Source organism: Dermochelys coriacea, chromosome 2 (genome assembly GCF_009764565.3).
Source record: "Dermochelys coriacea isolate rDerCor1 chromosome 2, rDerCor1.pri.v4, whole genome shotgun sequence".
Classification (NCBI taxonomy): domain Eukaryota; kingdom Metazoa; phylum Chordata; order Testudines; family Dermochelyidae; genus Dermochelys; species Dermochelys coriacea.
In genome coordinates, this window is record NC_050069.1 from 228,809,854 (window position 1) to 228,835,466 (window position 25,613).

General features: G+C 41.3%; 1 protein-coding gene across 3 annotated transcripts in view; it reads left to right on the plus strand.

Moving 5' to 3' along the window:
* The window catches only part of SLC25A40 (solute carrier family 25 member 40), an 84,394-nt gene that overhangs the window by 13,796 nt on the left and 44,985 nt on the right, over positions 1-25,613 (plus strand). The window contains exons 2-7 of one of the 3 annotated variants that reach the window (XM_038391277.2): positions 2,951-3,072; positions 8,086-8,145; positions 11,098-11,204; positions 13,835-13,902; positions 16,431-16,555; positions 24,217-24,390. In XM_038391277.2, the coding sequence (XP_038247205.1) occupies positions 2,952-3,072; positions 8,086-8,145; positions 11,098-11,204; positions 13,835-13,902; positions 16,431-16,555; positions 24,217-24,390 (655 nt within the window). In that variant the 5' untranslated portion in view covers position 2,951. The remainder of the gene's footprint in view (positions 1-2,950; positions 3,073-8,085; positions 8,146-11,097; positions 11,205-13,834; positions 13,903-16,430; positions 16,556-24,216; positions 24,391-25,613) is intronic. The other 2 variants (XM_043509378.1, XM_038391281.2) reach the window with 2 other exon arrangements.

Here is a 25,613-nt window from a genome sequence, read left to right on the forward strand (position 1 = left end):
AGAGTCCCCGATCACATAGACCTGCCTTTTCCTGGTGACGGTGCTATTCTCCAGTCTCTCCCCTGTTCCCTCTGGCTGCAAGTTCTTTCCATTCCTATTTTCCCTTATAATCCTCTTCAACCCATCCTGTATCCTCCTGGGGCTTATATTTGGTGTAGTCTCCCTTGACTCTTCTGCTTTTCCTATAGGACTAGCCTCTCTTCTCTTCTTCCTTGCCCTTCCACCTTCAGCGACTACCTGCTGAGCCCCTTCTTCATTTTCCAACTCTGCAAACCTGTTCCTAAGCTCTCTTTCTCCTTCACTAGCCCGTCTTTTCCTCTGCCTGGTTCTTTGAGTCATATGCTTCCACTGACCACTTTCCTCACTCAGTCTCCCCTCAAAATTTCCCAGTCCTGCTTCCATCTGTAAGTCTGAGCTTTTCCCTTCAGATACCTCATTGTTTGCTCCATCATCTACTCGAACCCCTTCCTAAACTCAACCAGACTTTCCACCTTTGATCTTTTCCTCCATCAGCTCTATCAGACGGCATTTCATGCAGAAAAAACTCTTACCAGGTCCCCACTCCAGGATCATGTACATACCACAGCTTCCACATTCAGTCATCCTCATTGTGTCTTCCACTACAGGAGTCACTCCCACGTCTGCCTCTATATCTGTCATAGCCTTCCCACCTAAATCCTGTTAATCTGGGAAACACAAGCCACACCAAAAAGACCACCCCCCCACACACAGCAAAAACAAGCGCCACAATACAAACTCCCACTCAAATGCCCCTGTTTACAGCTCTGTTTGCTAGCTCCTGTGCCGCTGCCTGACTGGCTGGCTACCTTATAGGACCCCTAGTCAGAAAAGCCCCGCTCCCTAATCAGGGCTCAGCTTTTCTCCCAGCACAAAGCCCCTAAAAGCCTCTACACACACACAAATACTACACATACGAAACCAAGTACAAATGCCTTCTCCTCCAACAGAACTCCCACTCAAACTCCCCTGATATCTTCCTGGTGATGAGGAAGGTCAAATGTCCATGCTGATATTGATAGATCTGTTAGCCTTTGGTAGTGTTGACCATGAGGTATTATTGACTTGTTCTTGGATTGCAGTAGGGATGGATGTGCTGCTCTTTAATGGTTCCACCCTTTCCTTACAGAGCACACCCAGAGAATGGTGTTGGGCAAGTGCTCTTCCTCCTTAAAAACAATGTTGTAAAATTCTGTAGGGAAACATTACTCCTCAGGGAATTCTGCGTCACTGTCCATGTGCAGAATTCATGTCCCCCGTAAATTTCTTTGCTTCCCTGCAGAAAAATGATTTTCTGACAGGGAAGCAAAGGGAAGATGCAAGAGCAGTCACGCACCACTCCCTAGCGGTGCAGGTACATCATTTCAGGAACCCAGAGCAGCCGGCAGAGAGGTAAATCACCACGGCGCTGGGCACACCCCAGCCAGTGGCTCCTACCCTAAGCCGGTATCAGCTGCTAATCCCAGCTGGGCTGGAGGCAGGAGAGGATGGGACTTCCTCCTCCCTTCAAGGAGTGGCTGGGGCTATGTCAGACCCACCCTCAGAAACCTCCGCTAGCTGTAGGAAACCCAGCATCCTCCACACTTCCTGCCCCCATCGCTCCTCAACTGCGGGGGGAGGGGTCACTGTACGGGGAGCTGCTCCCCCATCTGCCCAACCCTCAGACATCCGGACTCCCTATACCCAGACACCCCTGCCAAGCCTCTCCCCCTACACTCAGAACTCCCCTAGCCCTCCATACCCGAACCCCACCCCATTGAACCTCAATCCCTGCACCTGGAGCCCTCTGCACCTAAGACTGCCTGCCTCCAGACCCCCACCCCTGTGCCCAGATCACCCGCCACTTAGCTCCCTGCACTCAGTCTCCCACTCTGAGCACCACATCCCCGCGCCACCCTAAGCCCTAACACCACTGATCTGCAATTAGCTGCACCTAGACTCCCACCAAGCTCCTCTCCCCCAGCACCAGACCTCTTCACTGATCCCCAGTCACTTTCACCTGGAAGCCCCTGCAGAGTCTCATTGCACCTGGAACACTCCCCCTCCCCACCCCCCACGAGCCTCTGTGCATCCAGATGCCCCCACACCTAGACCCTCTACTGAGCTGCCTGCACCCAGATTGTCCCACACAGAATCCTCTGACTCCACACCTGGATCCCCCCGGACTGAGCCCCTCCACACTTGGATCCTGCCTGCCCCACACCTGGTGCCCCTAGCGCAAAGGGGCAGGGCCCCACGGTGTTTCTGCGGCAGGCCCACGCCTTGTGCAGTGTCAGGGTCAGGTGCAGTTGCACTGCTGAGTTTGTGTCCCCAGGATGGGGAGTGGGGAGGCTGCAGGGTGATCTCTCACCTTCGTGTACTGCCATGCTGGAGCCTCTGCATTTATTTATTGACAAGTAAAGCTTGCAGAATTTTAAAATATTGTGTGCAGGATTTTTAATTTTTTGGCTCAGAATTAGTAATTTTTTGCCGCAGAATGCCTTCAGGAGTAAAACATGTATCTTCTCCTGTTCAGCATGAGTGTGGTGTTGCTAGGATGGTTAGCGAAGAGGTATGGCCTGCAGGGCTTTCAGAGTAGTGGCAACATCCAGCCGTTTCACTTGAACTAGCAAATGCTGTTGAGCACCTAGCTTGGGAAGATGTGGACATGGATTAGAGCCTCTTTATTTTTAATGTTTAAAAGGTATTAAAAATCTAAAGTTAAATATGTATCAGTTTTTTGTTTTTTATTTAACTAAACAGAGATCTAATTTTTTTCAGAATAAGCTGTGGAACAAAAACATTTTCTAACTTTTACAATAGATAACTTGATAATATTGGCATGCAAACAGAAGACTTTATACTATACTACTATTGCTTTATTTAGTCATCTGTTTTTTCTAATGATTTTTCCATAAGTTTTTTGAAAACAATCTCGTTTGTTTCTTAATAGGATGCTTTTCTATGAGAGGAAAATTATGGGTTCTAAAGAGAATACCAAAGAATTGTATAAAATAACCCCTTCTCAGCAAGCAATTGCCTCTTGTTGTGGAGCTATTGTTACATCGCTCTTGGGTAAGACAAAATATTGATCAAGCTTAGCATAAAGTGTATCATAATTCTATCTTTGTTTAGACAACTTTGAAAGATCTTTAAACATTTATTTTACATATGTTTGTTCTGCTGTGCTATAGGACAATAAAGCCTTTTGATGTGCTGTCTATCAGCATTACCATTTAAGTATTTTGAACCCACAAATACTTTGGAATCTTTCCAGTCTCTTGACAAAATGAAGTCACTTCCAAAAATGGGAACAATTTTTATTAACTTTTATCATTGTTTCCCCTCCCTTACCCTGTAATGTCACAGAATAATTTACTTTTTTATCTATAATCAAAATGAGACTAAACAAGTTTTGATTCAGTAATTCCTACTTCTGAATCATGGATGACAGATAAAGATCTGTGTTGTAAGTGGTCTGTTTACTATGCTAGTCTTCAATCCTGAAAACACTATGCATGTGAATAATTTTACACACGAGTCATCCCACTCAGTTCAGTGGGGTTATTCACCTGCACAAGTGTTTGCAGAATCGGGAATTCAGCTATCATGAACCTGAAAAGTAAATGTATTGGAGAATTTCTTCAATGAGAAAAAGAAATAATTATAATTTTTTAGCGGCAGCATGATTTAGTGGACTGACCACAAGGCTGGAAAAAAAAGACAGGACGCCAACAACTTTCAAACTGCATCCCAATTCTGACTTGCTGCATAGACTTAAGCATGTTCCAGCTGCATAATGAGGATAACACCTGTCTTGTAGGAGAGTTGTGGAGATTGATTCATTACTATAAAGTGCTTCAAAGCTGAAGAATATTATAAAAGCTAAAAGTGGTGTTTAGTTAGAGGAATTCTCGGTTGAGTTGGCTGGAGGGAGAATAATATGTGGAAAGTTTCCTTTGTTTCCCCCTCTGATGTGGCTTGCGTGCACTTTTGTGTGGATACATCTTCACTAGCAACATAAAAGCACTGCCGCAGCAGCGCTTTAACGTTGCTGTGTAGTCACGGCACCAGCACTGGGAGAGAGCTCTCCTAGCGCTATTAAAAAAACCACCTCCACGAGGGGAGTAGCTACTAGCACTGGGAGTGCAGCTCCCAGTTCTGGTGCACTATCTACACTGCCACTTTACAGTGCTGAAACTTGCAGTGCTTGGGGGGTGTTTTTTCACCCCCCCAAGCAAGAAAGTTGCAGCACTGTAAAGTGCCAGTGTAGACAAGCCCTGTGTGTTTTTAATGGCATCCAGAAGTGAGGGGTACTTAGACCCAGTCCTGCAAACAGTTAAGCACATGTGAAACTTTTTGTAAAGTTATGCATTTATTTAAAAATTTACAGAATCAGAGATGTACTTTCTGACTCTTTGAGATACTGAAGATATTTGGACACTCTTATTGTTAATCCTTTGCTACTGGGTCCACCCCTGACGATTAATGGCACAGCTACTGACAAAAAGTCAGTGTCCATTTTCAAATACATGTAGCTTCTTTAGAGTAAATAGCAAGATTTGGGATTATTTTTATTTTGAGATACTTTTTATTTTTTGCCAACTACTGCTTCACTTCCTTTTTGGAGGCATGGATTGATTGGCTTATGGGGGAGAGGCCATGATTCCGAAGCTTGGTAAAGGAGTGTGTGTGCGTGCGTGCGTGCGTGCGTGTGCTCTGATAGTCTCTCTTGAGCAGTTCTTAGCCTGGGCATTCCTGTTATATCAGGACTGCTCTTGATTGACAGTGTTGCTCTAAAATGGGATTTGCCAGCAGGAGTTGGCTTCTCTCATTTTGCAGCAGAGATCGAATGCTGACCTCAGCTATAACTAGGGCTCCCTATATTCAGTGGGACCTGATACTGCCACAGCAATGCCTAAAGTTCCTCAGCAACCACTGCTGAATTACATGGCAATATCAATTTATTCTATTCCCTCTCCTCCAATACATGCATCTGATAGTTTAAAATACTAATTGACATATAATATGTTGTTTGATTATTTTAAAGGATGAGTTTTTCACTATGCTCTCCCTGAACACTGCACAGTCCTTGGCTTCTGCGGTCTTCTGCAAAGAACCCAGATCGGAACCTCCTTCCATGTTTTTGTAAGGGAAGGGACCAGCTTATGGCCTCCTTTAGCAGCTCATTTCCCTGGATCTTACTAGCTGCACTATTCTCCATACTGCCCAGCTCATTAGTTTATGCTTCTGGTTCCCCCTCTCCCTGGCTGTAAGCTAGATTTCAACTGTGTGTGACTATATGGAGCAGTGCTGATCACGTTCACTGTAATCCAACTGTCACTGCATAATGGAGAAATCTGGAGAGCAAGAGCCAGCTGTTGGCAGGTCCCAACGAGGAGGGAAGATGGAAAACAAAATGTTGGGGTTTCTGCAGCAAAAAAGACAAACTTGAAGCAAAAGTGCATAATTCCATAGCATATTTGGGCTTGTGTACACACAGAAACTGTAGCAGTATAACTAAATTAGTTTCTAGTTCATTTTCATTGCAGACTCCTTATGTGGACACTCTTTAATCTATTGTATTAAAGTGCCTAGTATTGATTTATCTTCATTTTGTTGGCTAGTGGAAAATAGTTAAAGAAAACATATGAGCATCCATCGCTTTGTTGTTGTGCAGAGATCACATGTGACATGCTATAGTTTTTTTTTTTTTTTTTCAAATAGAGCCTGAAATAATTAGCAGGTGTTGTAGTTTGCAAATATAAACTTCCATGCTATATGGTTGCTAAATGAATTGCTTCAACTTTAGTATTGTTGTTTTAATCATTGACATGCTGTGGAAAATACTTCAGTTGAGCTGCAGAGGATTTTTTTGTTAATTGGGTTTTTGCCCTTTTTCTGCTATATTATGATGTATAAAGAAGGCCAAAATAAGATGATGTATGATCTTCCTTGGATTTGCCAGAGGACCTTTTAGGAGTCTCCAACCATGTGTATTATGAATTCTTACACCTTAGCTGACAGGGCGGATGTGTCTGGATCTTTAATAAAACCATCCTCCTCTCCCCCGCAACCTTCCATGTACGTTAAGAATTGTAATTATATTAGGTGTTACATTTCTTGTTTAGCAAATAGTCTCACTAAAGATCCCTTACCTCTTAGTTGTTCTGCTTTCAGGCCTTGTCTACATTGGGGAACTGTTAACCAATGGGGTGTTGTTTTTTTGGGGGGGGGTAAATATTTCAACATCGATGTGACCTGGGTCTCCTCAGATATCATATTTCACTACTCCTCCAGTCACTGTAGCTTTCAGCTTAGACAAACTTTAATTTCTAAAGTGAAAAGAGAGCTGATTTTTAACAAAAAGGCCAGTCTCCTGTATATCTGCATCTAAATGCAGTGTAAAGAAGCAGAGGAGAGCACAAGTCAACTTTTTTACTTTGCAGATTGCCATTAAAATCAATTAATGAAATAGATATGTATATACTAGGACACTGTGGGTACTATGTTGCTCTGATAATATGGACAATTGCTTAATTGGCATGCACTGTTTCCACTGTGTTATGCCATTTAAATGATTCTGCTGTGCAGTTTTATACAAATTCAACAGTACAGCTTAGTGACACACATCTCTTTGATTAGGTTTTGAATAATCCCCGTGCTCTTCTAAACGTTTTTTGTCAGTCTGTCTGGTGGGAAATTAGACAAAGGGATAGCTGGTCACCTACAAGCCACATAGGATATTAGCTATTCTTAGTCCAGCAAAACATCTGTTAAGCAGCTTCTCTAGCTAATACCTTGTGTGACATTCTGTACCTTGGGGGAGCGCCCTGTAAACCCCATGTTCCTCATTTATATATATTTGTGATCTTGTGTATAAAGCATGCCGTGGAAAGGTTCTGATCTGCTGAAACCCACTGTTCTAAATATGTACATCATTAATGCATATGAAGTTGAGAATGTGCTGTATGGTGGTCACTAAAATGTGCTGTGGGTTTGGGGAGTGCTTAGATACTAGCTTTCCAGAGATAATGACAAGGGAACAGGTAACCAAGGCCCTGGTGGGTTCTGAACAGACATTATCACCCATTGTCCAGCAAAGGAGTTACAATTCAACAACTCACTCACAGAAGACACATCAGGGTATTGCTTAATCTTGGGACTCAGCAATGCCCACTAGAAATCCCTGGACTTGTGTTCTCTAAGCACATGGACTAAAGGTATAAAACAGAACACAGGCCCACTGTGTGGCCTTTCTCCTTCCCACACCTATGCTGCAAGCAGCCAGGACACTCAGACTGAAGACACCCATAGAGGGGACTGACCCAGGTTTCAAGGGTTTACGATGGAGTGCAATATTCAGTGGGGTGAGGAAAAACTGCTTCATCTAAATGTTGTCCAGTCTAATAGGGTTGAGAGTTTAGATTGTGTGTGTGCTTTTATTTTGGTAACTAACTCTGACTTTTCACTTACAGTCACTTACAATCTATCTTTTGTAGTTAATAAATTTGTTTAACTGTTTGTTTAATTTTACCAATGAGTTTGTCTGAAGTGTTTGGTAAGGTAACTTTCCATCAATGAAGTAGTGAACCAATTAATAAATTTGCACAAGTTGTCTTGAGCAGTGCAAGATAGTATATTCTTGAGGTACAAGGCTGGGAGCTGGGGGGGATTTGGCTGGTGCCTTTCTCTGTGTGATTCATGAGTGGCTCTGAGTACATTCATGTAATCTAGCTGGGTGTGGGGCTACACATGCGGTTGTGCTGAGTGATAGCAGCACCTGGAGGGGCTTGCTGCTTGTCACTAGCAAAGCATTGTGAGAGACTGCCTAGGCTTGAGAGTTAAGGGGGCACAGCGGTCCCACAGTTCCAGACTGCACCCCGGGGATCCAGTCACACCTTGCAAAATGATTATTTTCTTTTTCTGAGAAATAATTATTGTAGTAGTTGTGGAAGCTCATGACATTGCATCAGAATTGATGTGCTGCTACTCTTCCAGGGCTTGCAGTGTGTTCCTAAGGAGGAAATAATACATCTAAAATGTATACATCAAAAAGTCATGTGATTCTTTTTTGGTTTGTTTTAGTAACACCTTTTGATGTTGTCAAAATTCGACTGCAAGCCCAAAGCAATTCATTTGCTAATGGTAAATATACAGGGTTTTAAATAATTAAGGTAATCTGATACCTTTTAAATACTTCCATCTTAACTATTTTCTCCAAATCTATTTTAAGTGTACTTCTACTCTGAAAAATGATGACATAGGGTTCTGTGTTTGTCTCAGTGGCTTTAGTTTGAATTTGCTTATTTTATTTTTTTTTTAAAGAAAAGATTTCCACCCCTTTCCTGCCCCAACTTTCAGCCCTGCAGACTCAACTAGGACCAGAAAGTCCAACTGTGTGTTCTTTCTGACTTGCATGTCATCTCTAGTAGTAGTGTTTTTGAGGTCCAAATTCTGCCCTCAGGTACAACTCTTCAACTCCAGTATTGTTGTTTTGAGTTGTACAGATGTAACTGAAAGCAAAACTTGATCTTGCAGTTTGTACTAGGGTTAACAACCTTCCCAGTTTTGCCAGGAAGTCTCCCGGAATCAGGCTCTATCTCCTGGAGGTTTCTGAAGCCAAGCTGGCAGATTTTAGGCCGCTAAAAGTCTGGTGGCGCAGCAGGGCTAAGGCAGGCTCCTTGCCTGCCCTGGCCCCACGCCACTCCCAGAAGTGGCTGGCATGTCACTGCAGCCCCTGAGGCAGCAGGGGGCTCTCCGCGCACCGGTCCTCCCCCGAGTGCTGACTCCACAGCTCCCATTGGCTGGGAACAGTGGTCAATGGGAGCTGCAGGGCAATGCCTGGAGGCAGGGGCAGTGCGCAGAGTCTCCTGCCCCCTCTCAAGGGGCCACAGGGACTTGCTGGCTGCTTCCAGGAGCAACGCTGGGCCAGGGCAGCAGGAAGCCTGCCTTAGCCCTGCTGTGCCACTGACCAGGAGCTGCCCGAGGTAAGCGCCACCTGGCCAGAGTCTGAACCACTCACCACCTCCCGCACCCCATTCTCCAGCCCTGAACCCCCTTCTGCACCCAAACTCCCTCCCAGAGCCCACACCCCTCTTGCACCCCTTCCCCAGCCCGGATCCCCCTCCTGCACCCAAACTCCTTCCCAGAGCCAGCAGCCCTGCCGCACCCCTGCCCCAGCCCTGAGCCTCCTCCAGCACCCAAACTCCCTCCCCGAACTTGCACCCTGACTTGCACCCCAACATCCTGCCCCAGGCTCAGTCTGAAGCCCCCTCCCGCACCCCAACATCCTGCCCCAGGCTCAGTCTGAAGCCCCCTCCCACACCCCAACATCCTGCCCCAGGCTCAGTCTGAAGCCCCCTCCCACACCCCAACATCCTGCCCCAGGCTCAGTCTGAAGCCCCCTCCCACACCCCAACCCCCTGCCCCAGCCTGTGGTGAAAGAGAGTGAGGGTGGGGGAGAGTGGGCGGGGCCTCAGGGGCATGGCAAGGGTGTTTGAGTTTGTGTGATTAATGTGTGATTGGCAACCCTAGTTTGAATTTACTTGACAATTATGTTGATGCTGAGCCAGAGAAGATTCTAGTTCTCTCTTCTATAGCTGTGTTGACTCTATGATGTCAATAGGAGTAAAAAAAGTAGCAAAAACTTATTTTAGTCAATTGAGTGTCCAGGGAGATTGAAGTGTTCTTACTTAATTTCAGATCTAAAAGTCACAATTCTTCAATTAAAAAAACTTCAAAACAGACTCCAACGAGTAACTGCAGAACAGGAATTAATTTGAAAACTGGACACCATTAAATTAGGCTTGAATAAAGACTGGGAGTGGATTGGTCATTACACAAAGTAAAAACTATTTCCCCATGCTAACTTTTCCCCTACTGTTACTCACAACTTCTTGTCAACTGTTTAAAATGGGCCATCCTGATTATCACTACAAAAGTTTTTTTTTCCTGCCGATAATAGCCCACCTTAATTGATTAGTCTCGTTAGAGTTGGTATGGCAACACCCATTTTTTCATGTTCTCTGTATAGATTATATATATAATCTTCCCACTGTATTTTCCACTGCATGCATCTGACTAAGAGGGTTTTAGCCCATGAAAGCTTATGCCCAATTAAATTTGTTAGTCTCTAAGGTGCCACAAGTGCTCCTCGTTCTTTTTGCTGATACAGACTAACATGGCTACCACTCTGAATTAGGTATAACTCAGTACACCCAGGAAGATCTCTTTACCTAAGAAGGTGCCGTTTTTACATAGTCACTCTTCTGACCGTATCAGTATTTCAACTATGAAGAGCACAGGAGCATTGCAAAACTATATACAGTCGAGTAAGGAGAAATAGACATCAATATATTTCAGTTAAATATTCCTACAAGAGATTTATTATTATAAAACCATGATTACTGAAATCTTAATTCAATAGTAAAGCCCATCTCCAGAGCTTGAGGAGAATTTTGAAAAGGAGGAATAATTCTTATTTGGTCACTTGTGTAAACAGAAAGCTAAAATGATATGTTGTGGTCTTACACTTCTGTCAAAGATCTGCCAATTTATTCTTGCTATTTACTTATATATAATTAACAAAGGAGAGAGAGAGAGAGAGAGAAAAGAAATGAGAAGGTGATCAAGATACATAAGTCCCTGCTCTGCCACGGACTTCCTGTGTCACCTGGGCAAAGTCATTTAAACTCCCTGTGCCTCAGTTTGCCCATTGGTAAAATGTGGATAATAGTACCTACCTCACAGGATAGATGGTATAAATGAAATCTGATTTAATTATATCCAAATCCTTTCCTGTTTTCTTGCTCCTTCAACAGCTACTAATGTAGCGCCAGCTCCATTAATCCTTAACTCCTAGGTTTTGGGGTCTGGGTAAGCAATTTCATTTAGTCTGGCTGGGATTTTTTGGCAGGTGTTTTTGCTGCTCCCCTCCCTTTCTTTTTTTAATACCAGCCTTTATTGGCTTTCCAAGTTTATTCTGCTCCAGTTATCAGACCAGCATATTTGTTACCTATATGATTGATTTAGAAATGCTATTGAATGGTAAAGATATTGCAGGAGTTAACTGTTTCCTTATATGTAACATTTTATTAGGAAAATGTTTTGTATACTCCAGTGGCCTTATGGATCATGTATATGTCTGTGAGGATCAGAACAGCAAACCCTTGAATAAGAAAGCTGGCCATTTCAGAGGGATGTTGGTAAGGAAGTTATATTTATAATACTAAGTATATTGGGAATGTGTTAAAAATAAACATTGATATACTACCAATTAAACCTCTTAAGGAGTTCATGTACTATCCAGTGTTGTTTGAGAGGGATTTCATATTGCAAGACAATATCACTAGGAGTGTACATACTTTGACAGTGCAGGTTTTATAGAAGATTTATCAACATGTTTAAATATAGCAAGTATCTCATAAGATTTTTGCTTTTCTTTCTGACACACTACTTACTGTAAAAGAGTAAGGTGCAGATCAGATTGCAGGGTTGGTTTTTGCACTTTTGTTAATCAGCCTGCAGAACCCAAGCTAAAACCTTAAATGTAGACACAAAACAGTACTTAGTAGCTCCCATATTTTTCCTTTTTTTTTTTAATTGGAACTTCAACTCTAGGAAGAATGGATGAATGCTGAGCTTATTATTTTTGTGTGTCCAGTTTTGTGATGATTGCCAAGCATAATGGCTCCTGCAGGGCCTTGCCTAATCCAGTCAATGCACATCTGACAAGATCTGCTGTGTAGCTAATGATATTCTGCGCATATGTGCATATGCAGAATACCATTCCTTCACTTTAAATTATGGTAAAAAGTGCTAAAAATCATAACAAATTAAGCGTCTGAACCAAAACTAGACCCAGGTCTGTTGGTTCCACTCACAATTCCTAAGCCACTATTCTGAGTTCCATTTTATTTTAGTTACTTTTATCTGTTATAACAATACAATTATTAATAGTTATCCAAAGTGTTTGAGAAGGGATCTGTCTTTTTTTTCTCTCACACACGCATTCCCCTAGAACAATCATAGACTAAGACAAAGGAGAGGTGGAAAGGGAAGCCATAATTTCTTCCTGCGAAGATACTGACCCACTGATCTTCCCTCCCCAGTCTGAAATACATGCATAATAAAAATTATCTGTACTTACTGTACTATTCTATTTGTAGATCTTTCAGGATTTTATTGAGTTGTATTTGCATTATTAGCCCAATTTAAAGGTTCTCCTAGTTAAGTACAGGGATGAAATCCTGGCTCGATTGAAGTCAATGGGACCAGGATTTCACCAGGTGATTTGAAGCAATTTTGTAGAAGAGACACTAGAATCTAGAAATTAAAGCACAGGACTCCACTTCAGCCACCAGATTTCTTTTCTTAACTCTTGTGTAAACTTACTACATAATAGAGGTATTCGAGAATTTTCTAAATTTCAGTGAGCTTTTTTGCAATTTTTTAAAATTATTCATGAAAAGTATTGGACTTTTTTACGAGCTTTTCACGTGGTTGAAGTTTTGTGAAAATTCATTGAAATTTTCAAAAAATAGATTTTTTTTTCACAAATATTTGTCTGCATTTTTCAATCAACTCCACTGTATAATCTTTAATAAGTCACTTAAATTCTGTTTGTTTGGTGAATGATCTTGTGCAAATTTCTCCATTGGCATTTTGTGGGGAATACAAGAGGAGGATTAATTTTACCAGATTCTGGAGTTTTCTTTTACTTTTGGAAAGTAGTTATGGACAATTCTGAACCTAATAAAACTATCCTTTATTACCATATAATTGGGTGTCTAATTTTCAAGAAATTGTGGTTTTTAAAATAATATTTTAATATTTTTGCCCTTGAAAGCCTCTTGCATGAACTAACATCAAATTCTGTTAACATAGCATGTAACTAATAAAATGCATGTTTTCCCTGCTCAGTCACTGCTTTTTGTTGCATCCCTTTCCCGTCCTCCCTCTGTATTGTTTTAGACTGTAAATTCTTTGGAGCAAGTTTTTAAAGTGTCCAGCACACTTTGGGCCCTATGTAAACATTAATTATCTTGCTAGAATCACATCACAACAAAAAGTATATTGGGGAACAAATGTTTGGCTAGATCCTCGGCTGGGGTAAATCAGCCAATGGAACTGTGCCAATTTACCTCCCTTGAGGAAGTGGTTCTTTATATTCAATGGTATAACAAACAAAGGGCATATATTCAAATGCAGTACAGGTAAGTAGTGACAGAAAATCATCATCCTATAATGATTGATGACCAATCTGAAACTAGCTAGTGGTCCACATAGGTTTTATTGGTGGTGTATACATCACCATAAAACCCCATCCTAATTGGCCAAGCATAATAAGCATTCTTGCTGTTAGAGGCCAAGTACTAACTAAGCATGGAGAGTGAATTTATCTTCTGATACTTGAAGGTACTTCTTTGAGGTGACAGTAGAAGTGTGTGGGTGGGATAGTTTGGAGAAGCTTTCACAGTTGCTGCCTGTGCTGTACCTGTTTTGAAAGTAATTTGTTCTCAGTCTTATCCATCAAGCTTCTTTGATGGCTACTGATGTTATAAACTAAGGTCCCGATCATGCAAATATTTATGTACGTGCTTAACTTTATACATGTGAATATTCTGATTGATACCAATGAAGGAACTAGTACTTAAAGTTAATTATGTGTGTAAGTATTTACAGGATTGGGGCCTTAGTGTGACAAACCGTTTTTAGTGTACTACTTTCTCCTGCAGTGTATATTTATTTCCATCTCCTGCCCACCAACATAATTGTTACATGAATTGGAGAGTTAAATAGCTAACTAATGATCTGCATTTGGTTATTATTTTAGGATGCGTTTGTGAAAATTATTAAAATAGAGGGTATTAAATCACTGTGGAGTGGACTTCCTCCAACGCTGTAAGTTACAATTTCATATATTCCATAACATGTTTTAAAGGGTAGTTATACTTCATTATTTTGACCAGTGAGTATGCTTATTCCTAAGTGTTTAATTTTAGACAATTCACAAGTTTCCCAAGTTAACTTATCAGTTACATCTAGTGTACTGGAAACCTTCAGAAGCAAGAATATAACTTCAGGCAGACAATGAGATTTCTCCATCCAGCCTCTTTAATGCATCCTCAGTAGCTGTGCAGAGACCTCAAACCTTTGACTATGCGAATACTTTTCACACTTCCAAGTGCAATATCATTGTTCCCTCTTTGTCAGGTGTGGTTTTTTTTTTTTGAGTATCATATCATCCTGGCAAGAATAGGAATTAAGGCCCAGATCCATAAAGGTATTTAAAGTTCCTAACTTACATTGAAATCAGTAGAATTTAAGGGCTCAAATATCTTTTTGGATCTGGGCTCGAGCTCTATCTCCAGAGTACCGATACTGCATTTTTCATGCCAAGAAAGTGGCTGTCAAGGCAAACCTATCATTATGCCTTAAAGCAAACTCCATAACCTATAAATCACAGAACATAGTGCTACAATCTTCTTGACCCAAACAGTAGCACTAAGTTTGCCTTCAATGTCCACCCAGCACTATAAACGTAAAGACAAAAGTGAAGCTCTGATGAGATAAAGCTTGTTACTTGTGGTCTAGAACCTGGCTATTTCAAGGCTTTAAGGTCATAAGTATCTAAGTGGATCAGGTAGTATATACCTAAGCCAGGCAAGACAAAAAGTTATTCTTCAGCACTCAGGCTACACTTCCTAGGAATAGAAATGGCCTCTTGGGTGGAGGCATACATTGCTTAGGAAGGAATCTGCACTGTTGCCTAATTGTTCTCCATACATTTCTTCAGTAAATATATCAAAGTTGACTTGTAAGACTCATCCAGTGTTGTTTTAGGGACAATGGTGTTGCATGATATAGTAACTCAGGAAAAAGACTCTATGCATATTTATTTCAAATTCTGTTTTATGTTAGGCTAAGTTATTTTACCTACTTACACACTGATGATAAAATTTAACTGTAGGATCTATGGTCCTTATTATGCTGAAGAATAGGAAAATTTAGATGAGCTTACCCCAACATTTTCATTCTTCAAGAAGTAAGATCCACAAATGTGACCCATGCTGGATAAGATAAAAGAATCACTGTCTAGTAGCTAAGTGAGTAACTAATCTCAGTTTAGTAAATAAAGCCCAGATCCACAAAGGGACTTAGTCATTGTGACACTGAGAGTTGTGGCACCTAAAAGTTAGAAAATCTCAGCGACACTGTGATCCACAAAGTCTGATTTAGGCACCTTGACTCCCTATACAATGAATGGGGACAGATAGTGATCCATAAAGCTAGCATGATAGATAGGGGAGTTGCCTAAGCTAGCCAGTGGGAGATGCAAAGGAGAGGGGCGTGTGCTTATTCCCAAACCTGTCATGGAGATAGTGCTTAAGTCCAGGCATAAATAAACCTGCCTATATAGCACGATCTTGCGCCCTTCCATACGGTCCAGCAGAGGGGATCTTACGGTATGTCTACACTGTAGTAAAACACCCACAGCTGGCCTGTGTTAGGTAACTTGAGCTAAAGTCTATAAAATTGCAGTGTAGACCAGTGCTACTCAAAGTGGTGGTCCACAGACCGGTCGGCTGCCGGTCTGCACACACATTGGAAAAAAAAAATTGCTGGTCCCTCACATCAGATAGCTTGAGAAGCACTGGTGTATACGATCTGGTTTGGGAGCCCGAGCCCAACTCCGAACGTCTACACGGCTGTCTTATAGCCCTGAAGCCCAAGCTACGTAAGCCTGAGCCAACTGACACCAGCCAGCTGTGGGTGTTTTATTGCAATGTAGATATACCTTTAGAGTCCCAGTGCATGGATTTAGAATTTTCTACTGAATTTCAAATGTCCTTGTTGCAGCAGATAGTGCTTGCCTTTAACCTAGGCAGTAGTATATTTACTTTATGGGAGGAAAAACTAATTGGGGTTATGTTTTTCACAAGTTTTACCAGCCTAACATGCATCAACGTAAGATTCGGTTTGGTAAGAAATTGATTATTAGATAAATGTTGTTTGTCATAATCATTAAAGGCCAGATTGTGCCACCCTTGTCTGTATTGAGTAGTACCTTTACAGCATGAATAAGGGTGGCACAAACTATCAGACTTGAAAGAAATTGTATGCATTGATAAGACCTCTGAGTAACCTATCAAGGCAGATTGTGAAAATAATTGAGTTCAAGAGGAACCCAGTGTGCATGTATGTTTACCACACAATTGGTTAATGGAAATTTGGTAGACATTTGTGAATTGCAAGAGATGGACATGAGTTTTTTCCTTCATCCATAACACAGTTAAAATGCTTATCCTTTTTTATTTACTCTTCCCCCCCCCAAAAAAATCTATACTTGATAGCTGATCTAAATTATGTTGGAGACATCTGGTTTTCTTTGTGACAATTGATAGACTTCCTTTGTTTTTGTATTTTAGAATAATGGCAGTTCCAAGTACAGTAATTTATTTTACCAGCTACGATCAACTGAGTGAAGTTTTGATATCTAAACTAGGAAAAGACAATGACCACATTCCAGTTCTTGCAGGCTCCATAAGCAGATGTGAGTCATAAATTATCTGTATATTATGGTATTTTCTTTAGTATTCCTTTTCCAGCTATTTTATATTTTAAGCCAAATTTGCTATCATTCCAAACTCAATAGTCCTTCTCCCCTTGTGTCAGAATGTTTCACCATCACCTACTTAAGTGGACCAGAAGGGAACCAAGGCTCTCCATCTCTTCTGTGTTCCAATCTAGGGACCCTGTTGTGAGCAGCTAAGGTCTGCTACTTCAGCTTCTTGTTACTTTTGTGGATTTCTGTTAGGCTTTTTCCACAGCGCCTCCCTGGGCTGACTGTAGCTCTACTTCTTTCTAGACCTTTCGTCCATTTTAGTAACCAGAGGGGGACTACAGTGGTCTTTTCCTGGCCACCCTCTTCTTAGCTGGGCTTTCTCCCTTTATGCATACCACCCAACTCCTTCCCCAGCTGGGTTTCACCTTTAGTTGGACCTGGCCCACCCTCCCAGGTGCAACCAGGTTTACTAATTGCTCTCTGTCTCTAGTTAACTATTTCATTACCTGGCTATGGTGCTACCCATCATATGCTGCTAAAGACAAATTAATTTCATTCTCATTCGTTGACTAATAAACAATAAATAACACTGATCACACTCTAGTTTAAAGGTTACTAGCAAAGGAAAAATAATTTGAACTTATGCACCTTTTTGCCTCTTTATGATGTATAAAGAGCTAGATTTTTTTAAAACTTTTTTCTGCATATTTCTACACAAGAAATTCAGGTCTTCTCTCTTCTTGTTTTCCTAGGAGTCCTTAGGGACACTGGAGAACTGGTAGGATTGGGCTGTGACAGATATAGAACATGGTAACTGATTGAGAGGGTACTGAATTTTTATTAAAATTGTTTAAAGATCTTTGATTGTCAGACAAACATCCTGTAAACAATTGGGAGACAACATATTGAACTTGATCACCGCAGTAGTTGGAGTCAGTGAGTTAACCTCTCCCTATATTTACTAGGAAGTTCCTCAAAGTTCAGTCTTGGGACTAATCTTATAAAATATTTTATTAATGACTTTGGCACAAAAAGTATGAGTGTACTAATGAAATTTGCTGATGATACAAAATTGGGAAGAGATACAGAGGAGAATCAAAATATTATACAGGAACGTTTGGATGTCCGTGATGACTGCAGTGACAGAAATGAAATGAAATTCAATAATACACAGTGCTAGGTCATGCACTTAAGGGCTAATAATAAGAATTTCTGCTACCGCTGGGTGCTCATTAGTTGGAAGTGACAAAACAGGAGGGAGACCTGGGTGAGTGGGTTTGATCACAAGATGACTGTAAGCCACCAATGTGATGTGGCTATGAAAAAGGCAAATACAATCCTAGGATACGTTAAGCAAAGCATTTCCAGTAGATATAGAGAAGTATTAATGTCATTGTAAAGGGCACTGGTAAGACCTCATTTGGAATACAGTTCTGGTCACCTATGTTCAAGAAAGATGAATTTAAACTCGAACAGGTGCAGAGAAGAGCTAGTAGGATAATCAGGGGAATGGAGGGCTTATATTATGAGACGATACTGGATGAGCTTTCCAGATTAATGTACCCCATCAGGAATCTGATTTGTCTCGTGGATCCCCAAGTTACACCTCACTTAAAATCTGCTTGCTTACAGAATCAGACATTAAATGAGCTGTAGCTCATGAAAGCTTATGCTCAACTAAATTTGTTAGTCTCTCAGGTGCCACAAGTACTTCTTTTCTTTCTTTAGACATAAGTGTGTCACAGCACACTTATTACTGAAAAATTGCTTAGTTTCTCATTTTTACCATATGATTATAAAATAAATCAATTGGAATATAAATTTGCACTTATATTTCAGTTAAAGTATATAGAGCAGTATAAACAAGTCATTGTCTGAATGAAATGTTAGTTGTATTGACTTCTCTAGTGCTTTTTATGTACCCTGCTATAAAACTAGGCAAATATCTAGATGAGTTGATGTACTTCCTGGAAAACCTCTGCGTACCCCCAGAGGTACGCATTCCCTGGTTGAGAGTCACTGTGATAGAAGGCATGATTGCTGTCTATAAATTCATTAGGGGGGTAAAGATTAGGAAGAGTGAAGAATTATTTAAGCTAAAGGACAATTTTTACACAAGAACAAATGGTATAAACTGGCCAGGAACAAAATTAGGCTGGAAATTAGAAGAAGGTTTTGTAACCATGAGAGTAGAGTAAGGTTTTGAAACTGCTTCCCAATAAGAGTTGTAGGAATGAACAACTCAATTATTTTTAAGAGAGAGCTGGTCCAATTTATGACTAATTCTATGACAGGGTTGCTTGTGGTGGTAGGGAGGAGGGCTCAACAGCTCTGAGGTTTGCTTCCAGATTATGTCTTATGTTCTTAAAATATCATGCTTCAAGGTTTCAGCCAGCAATCTACAGGGGTTAGGAAGGGATTTCTTTCATCCATGGTTCACCCATGTAGTCTGGGTTTTTTTTTGTTTTTTAATTTCCTTCCTCTGAAGCATCTGGGATGGCTATGTCTGGACATTGGATAGGAACAGCCAGTGTTGTGAGGTGGTATTGAGCATTCTGTGTCTCAGGTGCATGGCTGGCTAGTTCTTGCTCACGTGCTCAGGGTAACTGATCACAATGTGTGGGGTTAGAAAGGAATTTCTCCCATGTCAGATTGGCAGTGACCTTGGAATGTTTTTGTTTGTTTTTTCCTTTACAGCATCTCAGTGTGGATCATATGCCAGGATTGTTTGGATGTATCTCATTTAATAATTTCCCTGTCACTGCAGGGTGCCTCAGGCATCGGTGCATCTTGGTCCTTACTGTTCTTTGCCTGTGGCACATAAGCTAGTTTCCTGTGGGCTGTAATATTTTGGTCTAATTTCAGTGTTTGGGTTTAGTGTGCAGATGTTAGGTTGTTGGTGGCCTGTGATGTACAAGAGGTCAGACTAGATGATCTGGTGGTCCCTTCTAGCCTTAACTCTGTGAAATATCCTTGTTTGTTAATGAGTCCGCACTCTGTGCTCTTTAAGGGGTTAGAGAACTTGGTGTACATATCTGAGATCCGAGTCTTCCAACAAATGGAACGCCAGACTTGATATTCCTTATATTTCTAAAGTCAACAAAACTAATAGAAAGGTACTTAAAAATACAAATATTTTTAAAAATACATCATTTAAAATTAAGCTGTCTTTTATACACCACAAAGAAGCAAAAAGGCAGGCCCATGTTTTCCCTATTGCAAGTCACCTTAAGTAACATTTAAGATTAATGAAAGAATTGACATTTTAAAAATCAGGTTTATTTATAGAAATACATTTAAACCCATTTGGACCTAGGCCTTTGGATCAAGTGTATGATCAAGTTATTCTCACCAGGAAGGAAGGTTGTACAACAGAAATTTATTTAGGCCTGGTCCACCCGTAAAACTTGTGCCAGCATATTTGTCAATCGAATGTGATTTTTTTCCCCTCTCCCCCAACATACTTTTGTTTGGGGGAACTGGTATAAGCTATACTGGCAAAAGAATTATTCTGTTGGTATAAGCTATTCTTTACTAGGACTGTGTGCCATTATTAAATATATCAGTAAACCTTTTCTAGCATAGACAAGGTGTTAGGCAACAATTGTGGGAGAGTTAGGGCTTGTCTTTGTGAAGACTTAGACCATGTCTACAGTTCAATCTTTGGTCGACACAAGTTACAATGGCATACAATGACACAAGTTACAATGGCATGCAGTCACCAAAGTTAGTATATCCCTCATGCTCCTGCATACTTGGTTTCTTGCAGTGCTACGTGTACTGACCAGGGGTGGTTGTGTTTATGCAAAGTGCAGTGCACCACAGGTAGTTATCCCAGTCTGCCATACACCACCATCTGGCTCAGTGCCTTTTGGAAAATTTTAGCAATGTGTTGTGGGGAAGAAATGAGTGGCATAGAGACCTCTGGGAGCTAAGGATCAAGTTCCCATCAAGCAACTTGGTCCATCCATATCCCATATTTGTGTGTGCATTTTTTAAAAACCTGCCTACCTGTGTGGCACTTTTCAGCAGGGTGAATACAAATGAATAATTCTTTTTGAAAGTATCAAAAAAATTGTATTTTTTTAATTTAAAATCAGATTTTTTTCCTTTTGTTGTTTAAACTATAATTTTTTCTTTTTAAAAATAAACTTGTTTAAATTGAGATCTGAATTGTTAAGGCCTAAATTTATTATCTCTTAAAACATTTGCATAAAAAATAAATATGCAGAATCCATGAGCCGCTATCAAAAACTTTGTGTTAAAGGCTGCCTTTCTATATAAAGAAAGAATCAGGGGGAAAATATTTAGCTTTGAGGTCAGGCCAGGGGTGAAAGTAACACAGAAGACTTACTGATATGGGAGCCTGGCTTTGGGCCCCCAGAAGGTGCAGGGCCTTGGGTAGAAAGGGGGCGGGGCTCAGGGGCTCAGCCTCCCCCAGCCAGCCCATCCGTGCTGCCTGGCTCGCACTGCCTTAGGCTCTGGTGGCGATTTAAAAGGGCCTGGGGCTCTGGCTGCTGCTGTGGGGGGGGGAAGGGGCAGCGACGTCTGGACCGGTACTGGCAGCCATTTCTTACCAGGTCAAGCTTTATAAATATGGCACAATAGGTAAGCCTAAGTCACTTAGACTGTCTCATTTTTTAAGAGACTTATGTGAGCAAAAACTTATGCTCCAAGCACTTTTACTTTGGTGTATTTGAAAAATTTCCTAGGATGACCTGAAATAATCAGTTTAATTCTCCGCTGAAAGTTAACCCTCCTGATTAATATAAACTAAATATTTCCCCTTGTCATACAGTTAAAATATTAATATATAGTACTAGGGTAAATGAAACAACAAATTCACACTACTGTGGTTCTTTTGGGTAATGTTGATTGCTAATTTGGCTCCTGAACCCCTGAGATCTATGTATCACTGTGCTAGCTTATTTACTGCAGTGGTGCCTGTTGAAGTAATCACAGAGTAGTGTGGGGAAGTGTTCTACTGCTATCATAAATATAAAGGGAAGGGTAAACACCTTTAAAATCCCTCCTGACCAGAGGAAAAAATCTTTCACCTGTAAAGGGTTAAGAAGCTAGGATAACCTCGCTGGCACCTGACCAAAATGACCAATGAGGAGACAAGATACTTTCAAAAGCTGGAGGGAGGGAGAAACAAAGGCTCTCTCTGTCTGTGTGATGCTTTTGCCGGGAACAGAACAGGAATGGAGTCTTAGAACTTAGTAAGTAATCTAGCTAGATATGTGTTAGATTCTCTTTTCTTTAAATGGCTGAGAAAATAAGCTGTGCTGAATGGAATGAATATTCCTGTTTTTGTATCTTTTTTTAACTTAAGATTTTGCCTAGAGGGATTCTCTATGTTTTGAATCTAATTACCCTGTAAGGTATTTACCATCCTGATTTTTACAGAGGTGATTCTTTTACTTTTTCTTCTATTAAAATTCTTCTTTTAAGAACCTGATTGCTTTTTCATTGTTCTTAAGATCCAAGGGTTTGGGTCTGTGTTCACCTATGCAAATTGGTGAGGATTTTTATCAAGCCTTCCCCAGGAAATGTTTGGGAGGATTTTGGGGGGGAAAGATGTTTCCAAGCGGGCTCTTTCCCGATTATATATCTGTTAGACGTTTGGTGGTGGCAGCGATAAAGTCCAAGGGCAAAAGGTAAAATAGTTGTACCTTGGGGAAGTTTTAACCTAAGCTGGTAAAAATAAGCTGAGGGGATTTTCATGCAGGTCCCCACATCTATACTCTAGAGTTCAGAGTGGGGAAGGAACCTTGACAACTGCAGAGGAAGAAAAAAGGTTGCCATCCCTAGAGATCTTCCAGAGAGGATTGCAGAGTAACTCTATGAAAATTTCATCAAGATCTCTTAGGAGGATACAAGGGACATCCTTATGTGTATTTAAAAAAAATGTGCTTGCCCTCCCGCAACTCAACAGGGGAATGAAAAGCAGATGCCAGCTCTACCTCTGTTTGTTATACCACTAGGAGCAAAATAATGAAAAGTCGATACCTGTGTCTTGTTAACTTGCGGCTGAGCTGGGCACCATCTTTACATTTAAACACTGTAAGAAAAAAATGCATGCACACACTTAGCCAAGGTTCCTTTCTCTTCATCAGACTCATCCATACTCGGCAGGTGGGACTGGCTAGACTGTGGTCGAGTCTCGAACAGGTCCTGGCATGGCTGGACACACCTCTCCCCATGATTCCCCGCTCCTCCTCCTTTTTCTCCTCCTCCTCACTGTTCATGTACGGTGCTCTGGCTCCAGCAGGGTATCTACGGTAGTCTGCAAGGTACTAGTGGGGTCTCTGCCACTCATGGTATGCAGCTCATTGTAAAAGTGACCAGTCTGCAGCTCCGCACCAGATTGATGGTTGGCCTCCCTGGCCTTGTGGTACTTCTACAGCAGTTCTTTCTCTTTCATGTGTCATTGCTGCTGATCCCTCTCCTACCCCTTTGCTTGCAACCACTGTGCAATCTTTCAGAGATGTCCACGCTTCTATGGCTGGTCTGTAGCTGTGCTTGTACAGCCTCTTCTCCCCACAGGCCCAGGGTACCCAGTACCCGCTGTCTACTCCCAGCAAAAGCATATCTAGTGTGTGGAGCTGTTATGGTTGGTTGGGCAGTTGCACACGACAAGGGAGAGCTGCTAGGTGTGCTTGTGAATTTGGGCAATCAGGAAAAGGCATTCAAAAATATGGGGGTGTTTTAAAAGATGGTGGTGGCTTCTGGTTTCCGTGGCAGTGCAATTCATAATTGTGACCAGAGTGGTCACTGGTTGGGCATTGCAGGCCAACTGCTGGAGAACTGTTAGGGTCGATATAGGTCACATAGTGTCTACATTCTCACTGTGTTGATCTCAGTAGGTCTACCGTCACTCAAGGCAGTTCTGGGACATAGTTTTACTAAGTCACTATAACAGGGTGCATACGTTGGCCAGAGACAAATTTCAGTGTAGATACATGCACTAACAGGACGACCAAAGGCAACTTACATCAACCTAAGTTTGTAGTGTAGACCAGGTACTAGTGTGCAGCAAGCCATGGTCGAATGTACAGCTCACTAGTTAGTCACACGCTATGGGGACTGCTACCATGCACTAAAAGTTTTATAGTGTGCGTTATGGAACTTTTAGTATGTGATAGCATTGTCCACATAGCCAGCTGGTGTGTGGCAAACTAGTACAGTTTGTCACACACTGGGGGTATTTCTACACCCTAGTGACACAGCTATGGTGCTGAAACTTTGCTGCTGTAGTGTTAATGTTTCCTACATTGATGGAAGGGGTTTTTCTGACTTTACAGATAATCCACCTCTCTAAGAGACGGTGTCTTAGTTGACAGAAGAATTCCTCCATCGGCAGAGCTGCTATGTCTACATTGGGGTTGGGTGGACCTAACTATATTGTACAGAGCACAAAATTGTTCACAGCCCTGAGCAATACAGTTAGGTTGACCTAAGTTTTATGTGTAGACCAGGCCTAGGTCTCTATGAAGACATAGCTTCTGATCTTTTTGGCTGAAAGGAACCAAAAATATAGGGGTGGGAGAAAAGTTGGATTATTTTTAGTGTTTGGGAAATTGCTCTATTAACAGAATTGACTGTTTAAGTCTTACTAATGAACCTTAATCTTTTCTCATTTTCAGTGGGTTCATTAACTGTAGTAAGTCCACTGGAGTTAATCAGAACTAAAATGCAGTCTCGCCAATTATCTTACAAGCAACTGCGTATATTCATCAATAATACAATGGCCAAAGATGGTTGGCGTTCACTCTGGAGGGGGTGGGGTCCCACTGCTCTGAGAGATGTACCTTTCTCAGGTAAGGGTTTATCTCACAAAGTTTGTGTTATGGAGAATACTTGTTTGTCAATTCCTTTACATTTTTTCCTTATACTTCGATAACATTATAGCATGTGGCTCTAAGTAAGGTTGAGAGTGCTTTACTATTCTAAGTGCTTTAAAATCCATGTGCTGAATTGGACTGTCTTCAAATTTGCTGTGCCTCATGGGGATGTGGAGTAAGATTAAAGGTTCAAATTTGGGGTAACTTGAGCAAGGAGTTTCCCAGATATTGTCCTCCTAAAAAAAATGTTTACAGTATCACCTGCTTTTTCTAATTTTTTTTTTTTTGCACTCAGCTAGGGTTCAAACTGTACTTCTGATCCTCCCCAAACTAATTTCACTCACTCAAGATTTATCTATTTAGCTAATGCATGACACTCACTGACCTTTTGGGGAAGCAATATTTCAAAAGCCATTGAGGATTAAGTTTGTAACTCCAGCTCAGCTTAAGGTAAACTGATCTGCCAATGAGAGTGAAACGTGCACGTGCAGCAAGACTGGGTCTCGGTTGCAAGTTAGAGACTTTGCACACAGCCTGATGCCAGCAACTGAGTGGGCTCACTGTGATATGCTATGGCCATTGAACCTGACCAGCACGCAAAGTACTGTGAGTTTGAGTCCTATCCGTGGCAACTTTCAGAGCATGTGTGTTGTAGATATTACTTTCTGTCTACATTCTGCCCTTCTGGAGCCTTATTGGAAGTTTTGTCCAGAGATCAATATTTCTGATTTAAGAACCAATATTTCAAAGTGCTCTAAGAGCTACATGCAGCATCTGATTTTACTTTTAGAAATCTTGCCAAGGAAAGTAGAATTAAATAGAGAGAAGGTGAAAGACTCTCATAAGCAATTACATTATCCTAATCAACTCATGCTTGTCAATGATTTCATGAACAATGGGACTGAATGAAAGACCAAATGATCAAAGAAAAGTCAGAGTCATTTAGTCAAGGGATAACTAATATTCAGCCCCCCTGAAATAAGCTGCTAATAACATTTTTGGAATCTGATAGATCTTCCATTGCTTTGCATCAGAAAAGTTAAGAATTCCTTCCTTAAATGTACAGCATGGACTGCCACTAGGACCAGCTACTGAACAGGACCAAGAACCAATTCAGAAATGTTTCAAGTTATTGCACTACAAAAGCTTTTGTACCTCTTCTTATAGACACAGTCAGACATCTGTGCGAGCTATAGCTT